We start from the raw sequence: 9,642 nt of genomic DNA, 5'->3' as shown, positions 1-9,642 counted from the left end.
ATTCATTTAATTTAGTGAAAAGACATACTCCCTTCATCTCTTAAGTTAATAATACTTTCTAAAATTGTGATAATAAATAAGTTACTAAAAATTTATGTGAGTATAAATATTTTATTAAAATAAGACGTAAAAATTAAAATTAAATTTTTTAGATATGATATTATTTTAGGGACAGAATAAAAAGGAAGTTTTACCTTTTTGAGCCACCGGGCCAAGGTCTAATTTGTAGACTTGTGGTGTAGGGTCGTAGTTGCTATATTTGCAGAAGCCGTATAAATTCCTCTCCAATTTCCCTAGATTGAATTTTCCCTCTTCTTTCAGCCCCTTGATTTTGATTTCCTTTTCCCTCCTTTTCTCCTCTATTTTCCTTTAATGACACTGTAACAGAAAAAGGGAGAAACAGAAAAGAGGTAGAAAATGATAGGAGGGAATAACAGTTTTGGGAAGACAATTTGCTCAATTTGTTATGAAGATCTAAACCCTATTATTGAAGACCTCCAATCCATTTCTATTTGCGGTCACGTTTTTCATGAGATTTGGTTAGACCCGATATCCATCTAAATGTATTTTGGGTACTCTTTATATCAGCAAATCTTGATTCAAATTTAGTCTAAAAGTTGTTCATTTATGAATGTATTTGAAGAATTGTATTGGGTATCTTTACTTGGATTCTACTTAATTGAAAATCATTTTTTTACAACCCAGAACTTGTATTTGTTACCCTTGTATTGTGTAACATAGTAGCTTTTGCTCAAGAGGTCCAATAAATATCTACAAGTTTTTGACTTTGAACCTAGTTATTATAGTATACCCAGTATTAATTTGAGATTGTTATAGGAACTCATAAACTTCAAATTTTGGATCTGTCTCTGGTTTAGTTACTTTGTATTGTTAAAAATGTTTTCCTTTAAAGGGAAAAGTTTGTTTTGAGCTACACTCATTTTACTTTACAAATATATCAACTCTTACATTGTATGATTTGTTTTAATCAACATTTGTGCATTGCTGTTAACCGCTTATACTAAAAAAATATCACCAAATTATTAGAGGCGGCTTCGAGGTTTGAATATTATGGGTTAGAGTACGGGATTCTACCACAGCACATTTGATTTACTGGGTTAGAAATATATAGTTTGTTAGTGGTTTTTTTTAACACATATATAGGGTTCGAGCCAAAGCAATGTATGCTAGATCCGTCCGGACCATTATCCTATACCACATTCTACACCTTGTACAATTACTATATGTTGCTTTTATAGTAAACTAACGATCAAGGAAATGATTTCCTAAGGTCAAACATTTTCCTTATAAAAAAACAGAACCTTTATGTTTACTTGTGGGAAAAAAGACTACTACTTTAAGTTGTTGCTGGCCAAGTCTGTAACATTTCTATCAATGTGCTTGTATCTGATAGAGATAGTTATTTTCCTTATCTGATAATTATTTAGTTGATTTTGTTTATGATATGTTGTGGTTGCAAAAATCAGTCTTCAGCAATGGTTTGAATACTGCACAAATGGAAAAAAGAAGAATTGTCCTGTCTGCAAACAGGCTTGTTCAGAACAGAATGCGAATAGGCTTTATTTCCAATCAGTTGGTGATCCAAATGATACTAGTCTGACCAAGAAACCTCGTGATCACGAAGAGGATCCACGGGAACTGAGAAGTGAGGTCAAAATGTTGGAGGGGAAAGTTTTACAGTTGACTTCTACTTTGGAAAAACAGCTGAAAGATCTCAAAGAAATCAATGCAGAGGTAAATGGTTCATTTGCTATTTCTTTGGCTTCTGTGAATTTACAGAATATGTAGCTGTTGAATACTATGAAATTGCATCATTCTTATTCTATTTGTCCTATTTGCTCCATTTCGTGAAATTGCCCTTACTATAAGAGAGGTCAATGGTTCAATCCCAGCTGACATGTACTACTGGCATGAGATGAGTTTAACCGGAGTAACGTCGTCAATGAGAATTCATATACCTGCGCTCAACTTGTTTGGAAGTGAGGCATAGTTATTGTTGTTCTATAAATGAGAGAACTCTGGAGTCACATGGTGGATCTGTTAGTCTTTTTAACAATCTGGCGGACGGTTAAAACTTGCTAAGTTTTGGATACTTCAAGGAGGTTTTTCGTTTACTGTAGTCGTTTAAGGATGTACCTTAAATTTTTGGTACAGTCAGGGATTTTTTCGGCCAGAACTCGGGCGGTAGGAGATGAGAAAAGTCAACTTTTTTACAAGTTTCTTTGCCCATAGCTGACTAAATGAAATGACATGAATTTGATATATGTAAAATTTCGCGAGTACGATGAAGAGTTCTAAGTCTACCGATTAAATGTGGTGAATGAAAAAATCATCTTCGGCAGATGTAGGTTTCAGTTTATTGTTTGGCTAATGATGGGAAAGAGCCACAGTTTTGCTCAGAACCAAAATACACGTTCTTAGGTAGAATACGTATGGCTCTGATGAAGTTGATAAGCATCTGTTACTTCCATTAACAAAAGTTATAGATATTTATATGAGCATATTTGCTTCAAACTCGATCTACTTAAGAATTCATGTTATCGCATTTTCATCTCGACAAATTTTCTCAATAATGCAACTTTTTTCTTTCAGCTGTTCACATGCAAAGAAGAGTTGAAAATGGAAGTGACTCTAAAGAATGAAACTGTGAAACAGGAGGCAGCCATTCAGCAGTTGCTACATCTTAAATCCAAGGTACATACTCCTCTTGATGTTTTGCTAGTGCATCTAGTCATATATTCTTGTATATAATGTCTTCTTGGTGGAAAAAGATTTAAGTTATTAGTTACTACATTCTGGCAAAATTTGTTCTGCAGGAGTTAGATCGATCAACTTTGGAGTGCATAAGGCTAAAAGATGGAAATATGGCTCTAGATAAGGAGCTTGCAGCACTCAAGTTGTAAGTCAATAATCATATTGAGGGAAACAAGCAATTGCATCCTTATATTAGATTTACGATAGTTCTTTTTCACTTTCCATTCATGGTTTATTACATCAGAATCTGCAATTTTAACTTGGAGGAAGAAGAGGTCTTGAAACTCGCTTCATTAGGAGATGATCCCAATAGCAAAGAGACAATTGATGTCTTGAAAAATCATTGGTCACCCGAAACAATAAAGCTTTTACTGTTAGAATCACTTTTATTTAGGAAGTTTGAGTTTATAGCACTACTGGATGAAACTCCATATCTACTAATGCTCTTCTTTTGCTTTAGACATTTCTTGCTTTTTATACATGTTGTGGATATGTTCCTTGGAAGTTCATTGCCGTGGGAAATCTGAATTGTACAAACTTTGATATATTACAGAGTTTCTTTTTGATCTCGGGAAAGTTACTTTCTGATCTGATATCAAGGATAGGCCATGTAGATAAAGTAACATAAGCTTGATGAGCTTAGCAACTCCACTAAAAGCGACGCTTGATTGAGTAATACTTGTGAAAATGTTAGGTTCGGTTCTACAAAAGAAATCCTTTTCCTTCTATCAGATCTTTTTCCTAATTCCCTTGTGTGGTATTTTTACCGGGTAAAGGTAATGGATAGTTTGTCCTTTGCAATGACTTGTTTTCTCAAGCACATCAGCGATCTTTTTTTTAATCTCGTTTTATCAAGCACAGAAGCAACATTCATACATTAGCCTTAAGTTTGATGGATAACTTTATTGCATTTGTTTGGCAGGAGTTACAAAGAACTAATGACCAAGTGTGACACTCATGGCAGACGAGAGGCTCGTTCTCTTAGGAAACTTGAGAAGGCTAAAGAAAAGATAAATAAGTTGAAGGTAAGTGTTGGATTTCCTAAATGAAATATGGTTTATTACAACTTGAGCTTTGAAGATTCTTCAGTGTGCGGCTATTTATAGACCAGGGTCCAAGAACTTGAGACGGCACTTGAAGGAAAAGAAAAAGATAATGAAAATTTGAGAACTTTGAGAGTTGCCAAGAAAAACTTAGAGTTGTATCAAGGAAGCAAAGAACCCAAAGTTGACAGATGTTCATATGAGAATCAGAATAAGGCACCTACTGCGACAGAAGTAGATTTATGCATGGTCACTGGCTCATGCGATGATTTATCTAGACCAAGGAGAAAAAGAAAGTACAAGTCTAAGGAAAAGAGTATACAAAACACGGCAGAAGATATTATAACTGGTGGAAGTCAAGTGCAGGGATCAGAAAATAAGGATGGAATCTCAGGTTCAAGGAATTCCCCTGTTATTATTCTTGATGATGATACTGATCTTCCGCCTCTAGATGACGTTACACAGCATCAGCCCTCATTTCGCATCAGGAAAGAGACTTCTGCACCAGTTATGCTTGCCCAACCAGGTTTCCATCTGTCTTATCTTGATGTTAAAGTGCTTTCATCTGTTGTTAGGATGATGTATTTACTTCAATCAAATGATCTTATTCACTCATCAAATAGTGCTCTTAATAAGTACTTGTTTCCTCTGACACTGAGTGAAAAATCCCAGGAGACAGCTGCTTTTCTGGTGGATTATTAGGTCCTGATGGGACTTACTGGCACTTGGGAAAATGGTGCAAGAAACTAAAGGAAAAGGGATCTGGATCACTGTCTTGAGGACTTCAAGGATCAGGTGTGACTGCTGTTGATTTAATTGCTGTAGGAGCTGATGGTAGAGGCGGTTGGATCAAAGTTCTGGGATCAATGAATCCGGGATCATTGGTAGCTCTTAACACCCTTTATTTGCTTATAAATGATACATGTTCAGTTACTGCTCCTACCTTTCTGTTACATTTGCTAAGCAAACTTAACTTCTTCCATGACATGTATCTTACATACATGACACAGCTCGCAAATGAAAGCACAATCGAAGTTATAGTAGCAGTGTTGCTGCAACTCTATTATTCCATGATTGTTTGAAGTATCTACTTGATTATATCTTTATGAAACTGTTTTAAAAACACTAATGCTACAAAGGTGAAAGTTTATTTGTTTATTTTCTCAGCAGGACAAAAATGAGAGTTTGCGATCATTCAAGAGATACAAGTATGACATGAAATCAAGTAGTTCTCAGTTTCAAGGATGCTTGCAAATAGATGTTAGCTGTATTGAAGAAGCTTCTAGATTACCACCTGTAAAGTTTCCATCAAAGATTTAGAGAGTCCATTTTTTATACAGTGTTTAGGGGTTAAATTTTAGCAATCTAGTTATACTACCATTTGATTGAATAGTTCGAAAAGAAGAAACTCAATGTCTTCTTTTGAGCGTGAAAGTAGGGATTCAAAAGGGAAAGGTAGCAGGCCGGGGAGAGGAAAGCAAGAAAACAACTTCAGCAATTGTTTCTTTGCAGTTTTCAGTTATGTTGCTTGATCAATCCATATTGAAAGTGCACCCTTTGTAGTTTTGAAAAAAGTGAAACAATTCTTTATGCAAGCGTGCACTTCATTTTTGTAGTTTAATACTTAAGTGTATGGTGTATTTGATGTTAATGCCCGAATGGTTTCATATTTGCAATAAGGAGTTTTCTTTGTAGTAAATACTTACTCGCATTAGGTGTCTATGTCAAATTAAGCAATTCAACCTTAGTTTAAAATTAAAGTAAGAATATGCATAATTTAATCGCGGATCAGAGGGGAAATAAATGTGTATAGAAATACATATTATTCATTTAATAGATTGGTATAAACACTGGCTATATGCTTGGAACCAACTATATGCTTTCTTGTATTATTTATTCTATTATTTATTAAAGGCTTAATATAAATTTTCCCTCTCATTTTACACACCTTGAAAAGCCTACTAGACTCTCTCTTAAACAAACACAACATATTAGTATCATAATATCTTATAAGTATTGATTACAAAAGAATACTCCCAATATCATCTTACTACAATTTCATATTCCTCTTCCTCTTCTTCTTCTCGAACAAGTGGTGACTTAGGAATATTAATAGGGGAATGAGGAGACATCATATTCATATTCATTCTTGACGACATTACATTTTCATCGTACTTTCTATTCGAGAAACTTAGCCGTAGATTGTTCCTTTTCCATTGCTGCTTGTTCTTTGCTCCATTTTCCACTAACATTTGAATTCTTCCAAGTGCAATCTCCACCGTTTGATCATCAATATTTGCGAAACAAACCCGAAACCAACCTGGTTCAGGACAGTTAAAAGAAGATCCAGGTGAAACATTAAGCTTCACATCATTTATAATCAATTTCCATAATATCATTTCAGAATCAAATGTTGGTTTTTTCAACAGTGGCCTTAAATCCATCCAACAGTAAAGTCCAGCATTTCCTTTTAAGCAATTTATTCCAACTTCTTCAAGTCCTGTTGTGAATTTTTTGTGCCTTTTTCGCAACCTCTTTGAACTTTCAACGAGAAATTTGTCGACGAATTCATCGTCAGACAACATAGTAGCTAGTAAATGTTGTGTCTGAGTTGTAACAAGACTAAAACTCGACATTTTTCTAGCACAACTTACCACATCATTGTTGAAAGAATAGATAATTCCAACTCTGAATCCTGGAAATCCCATGTCTTTTGAAAGACTATACACTATATGAACCAAATCTTTATTAATACATTCATCCATTTTATCCATTTCGTCGTTGATAATTTCAGCAATGCTGACGAATTCTGGAGAATCAAAGACAGTGGCTGCGTAGATTTCGTCGCAAACTAAGTGGATGTTGTGTTTGTTTGTGAATGTTAAGAGGTTTTTTAGTGTGTCTTTGTCTAAAGTTGTGCCTAATGGATTTGAAGGATTGGTTAAGATTAAGCCTTTGACTTTGATATTTGATTGTTGGGCTTTTTCATATGTTTCTTTGACAGCTTCTGTAGTAATCTTGAAATTGTTGGAGCTATAGCAAGGAATTGGGAGGAGTTGTACCCCAGTTCTCCACCTTAGGTCCCTATTGAATCTGCGAATTTGAACAATTATTAAAACACGTTATTCAACTTAAGACAAATGAATAAGAGAAGATTAAAAACATGACTAGAAGGGCCGCCCGGTGCATAAAGTATTCTATCTTCACGCAAGGTCCGAGGAAGAATCGCACCCCAAGGGAATGTGATGCAGCCTATCCTGATTCAAGCATCAGTGCACGACTCGAACCCGTGACCTACGGACACAAACTTGATTGTTGCTCCAAGGCTCCCGTAAGATCGAAGATTAATTAATACATGCCTATATATATTTTATAGCTTCTGCAGGCAGAAGTCTATGATTATTAAATTATCGAAAAGAGGAGTTTAGAGGAGTAAAGAGAATATAAAAACAGCAGCAGAAATCTTGACCTCTGCACTGGTTAGCTTATTGCTTTGAACTTTTTGACTGTATCTTTCCCATTAATTCTGAAAGTCAAAAAGATTTGACCATTACGTATCTCTAGTCTATTTAATTATTTAGATATAGTACAGACTTACAACTACTATACTTAGGAATGTAATAGTGAGTCTCTTTATATGTGATAGATAGTTGAGGTAATGAATGCAGAATTGCTGAAACTGGATCTATATTCAGGTTCGATTTAGTTTGTACGGTACATATGTTCATTTGTAATAAAATTCCTTTATTTCTAAAAAAAAATAATTATTTAAGATATAGTAGTATGAGTGCAAGATGTAATATATATCCAACTTAGCCAACAAGCTGATTCCACTAAATGGAAATATGTGTGTGTACTAGTACTCCCTATGTTTCAATTGATAGAGCTTAGTTTGACTAAACACCAACTTTAAGAAAAAAATAAAGTTTTTGAAATTTGTATTCTTTTATTTGATTTACATGACCATAATAGTATGTCATTAAATGTAAAATGAAAAGTTAAAGTAAAACTAATTTAAAAAATAAAATAATTTATCTGCTATAACATGCTAATATGATACCCTCTTTACGTATATATAAGCCAATACATGTATACATACATACCCAGGGTAATAAGGCGAGGGGACTAAAAATGCATCGCCTGGATCAGCCAAACAAAATATAAGAGTCTCGTTAGCTCCAGTAGCTCCACCAGCCATTACTACACGCTCTGTATCAAACTTAACTCTACCCCTTCTTGTTTTTTCCATAAACTTCGCAATTGCCTGAAATAAATTACATACACATAACTCATTACTTCTTATTTTCCCCTTCTATCAAAACCATAACGTCAAAACAATCATTTTTAGACATGTCAAAAACAATATTACCATCAAATATGTTTGAGGTACATGCAGAAGCGGGTCAGGATTTGAAGTTTATGGGTTCGAGAATCTAATCCGTTTAAGTTATTAGGTTCTAAGTTAATAAATTATACATATTCGATGAATTTCTTAAGACAAACATATAGTATGGACAAAAGCTACTGGATTCGGCCGAACCCGTAGGTCGTGTTCTAGCTCCGCCCCAGGCACATGTCAAGAATAATTATTTATAAAAAGGACAACCCCGGTGCACAAGGCATCTGCATTCACGCAGAATCCGGGAAATGGTCGTTCTTGGGTATGATGTAGACAACCAACCATAATGTAAGCAAGAATAATTATTTATATGTACCATTATATATAATGTGTACATATGTACAATAAAGAGTGACACATACACTTCTGAATTCTGGCAAGCCATGATAATCTTGGAAGTTAGCAATGTTCCTAAAAGATTTGATTCCTTCAGTTGTGCAAATGGAAGCTTTTGGATTTCTCTTAATCCACTCTTCTATCAAGTCAAAAGAAAGCTGCCAAAAAAAAAACAAGTTTAGAAGAATTTTCTATCATCTTTTTCACAAAATTAATTAATGCGTGCATGCTCAAATAAGTTCACATAAATTGAAATAGATGTAGCAAATTATAGAACTAAGAAAATATAAAACATTAAACCTGATTTTCAGCAAGGCCCATTTGGATAACACCATTGGGATTTTTCACAAGGTGGAAAGGATCGTTATCGTATGCTTTCCATCCATCAAAATATGGCGAATTTTCGCCATGTTCTTCACTAATAGCTAGCTTAGACAAAAACACTGAGTTGAAATTCCCACTCTCAGAATCCATATCTTTACTGAATTTCAATAAACTGGAAAAATGATGATCAGTTTGTGTACAGAAATGCTAGCTTTCTGCAGTAGTGCATGGAAAAGAATGAGGGAAGTGAGGGATATATTTATAGAGAAGGGGAATTAATGAAATGTTAAATTTTGGCAAGTAACGTACGTATGGAAAATAAAGCTAATTAAGTAGTATTACAAAATTCGAAACATATGTTTCAACGTTCAAAAGGTTTGAAAATAGAAAGCCCAAAGACAAGAATGAAAACAAAATCTATGACTTATTTCAAAAAACTTGATGAGTGGGTACCTCAGTCAAATCAATCGTTATTGGTTACGTCTGAAATAAAGGGTTCCTTTTAAATCTGTATTTAAATATCTGAATTTCTAGTTAATTAGTGCTTTTAATTTTTCATTTCAATAGACGTGTATCATGGGCTGCTTGCTCTAGTTTTTGGTTAGGCTAATATCTCTCACTAATGTGGGAGAAGTTTCCCATTATTGCATGCATGTATGATTAGTCTTGGTTTCTCAATAGTATGAGCTTTAAAATTATAATTTCCTTTTTCCAGTAAGGAAAAGGTCCAAATTGACTATGACCTAATGGTCAATAAAGTAGATT

General features: G+C 34.3%; 2 protein-coding genes across 4 annotated transcripts; one reads left to right on the top strand and one right to left on the bottom strand.

Annotated features, from left to right (window-relative positions):
- Positions 1-208: 208 nt before the first annotated feature.
- Positions 209-5,497, top strand: LOC107771293 (uncharacterized). 3 transcript variants are annotated; one of them, XR_001644805.2, is made up of 8 exons: positions 209-539; positions 1,488-1,755; positions 2,614-2,715; positions 2,838-2,920; positions 3,698-3,800; positions 3,882-4,344; positions 4,491-4,702; positions 4,989-5,497. XR_001644805.2 is itself a non-coding variant. In XM_016590634.2 (7 exons), exons 1-7 carry the CDS (start codon positions 418-420, stop codon positions 4,595-4,597), a joined length of 1,248 nt encoding a protein of 415 aa, XP_016446120.1. In that variant the 5' UTR covers positions 209-417; the 3' UTR covers positions 4,598-4,703. The 3 variants fall into 3 exon arrangements, 1 of the variants encoding a protein (XP_016446120.1); XR_001644804.2 differs by having other exon boundaries at positions 4,986-5,497; XM_016590634.2 differs by lacking the exon at positions 4,989-5,497 and having other exon boundaries at positions 4,491-4,703.
- A 363-nt stretch (positions 5,498-5,860) lies between these two features.
- LOC107771295 (1-aminocyclopropane-1-carboxylate synthase-like) lies at positions 5,861-9,087 on the bottom strand. The gene is made up of 4 exons (XM_016590636.2): positions 8,854-9,087; positions 8,580-8,711; positions 7,922-8,082; positions 5,861-6,911 (listed from the first exon to the last, which is right to left on the bottom strand). The coding sequence occupies exons 1-4, from the start codon at positions 9,025-9,027 to the stop codon at positions 5,861-5,863; spliced, it is 1,518 nt and encodes a 505-aa protein (XP_016446122.2). The 5' UTR covers positions 9,028-9,087.
- Between the last annotated feature and the right edge of the window lie 555 nt (positions 9,088-9,642).

Source organism: Nicotiana tabacum, chromosome 13, assembly GCF_000715075.1.
Source record: "Nicotiana tabacum cultivar K326 chromosome 13, ASM71507v2, whole genome shotgun sequence".
NCBI lineage: Eukaryota > Viridiplantae > Streptophyta > Magnoliopsida > Solanales > Solanaceae > Nicotiana > Nicotiana tabacum.
Note: the sequence above shows the minus strand (reverse complement) of the source record. Positions and strands in the feature narration are given on the sequence as shown.

What these genes read in the sequence shown, in the direction of transcription:
- LOC107771293 (XM_016590634.2), top strand. Translation starts at nt 418, where the DNA reads ATGATAGGAGGGAATAACAGTTTTGGGAAGACAATTTGCTCAATTTGT. An exon ending in TCAAAGAAATCAATGCAGAG is followed by an intron (nt 1,756 to 2,613) that starts GTAAATGGTTCA and finishes TTTTTCTTTCAG; the next exon opens with CTGTTCACATGCAAAGAAGA. An exon ending in AGTTATGCTTGCCCAACCAG is followed by an intron (nt 4,345 to 4,490) that starts GTTTCCATCTGT and finishes GAAAAATCCCAG; the next exon opens with GAGACAGCTGCTTTTCTGGT.
- LOC107771295 (XM_016590636.2), bottom strand. Translation starts at nt 9,027, where the DNA reads ATGGATTCTGAGAGTGGGAATTTCAACTCAGTGTTTTTGTCTAAGCTA. An exon ending in GCTTGCCAGAATTCAGAAGT is followed by an intron (nt 8,083 to 8,579) that starts GTATGTGTCACT and finishes AATTTATTTCAG; the next exon opens with GCAATTGCGAAGTTTATGGA. An exon ending in CCCTCGCCTTATTACCCTGG is followed by an intron (nt 6,912 to 7,921) that starts GTATGTATGTAT and finishes TCAAATTCGCAG; the next exon opens with ATTCAATAGGGACCTAAGGT.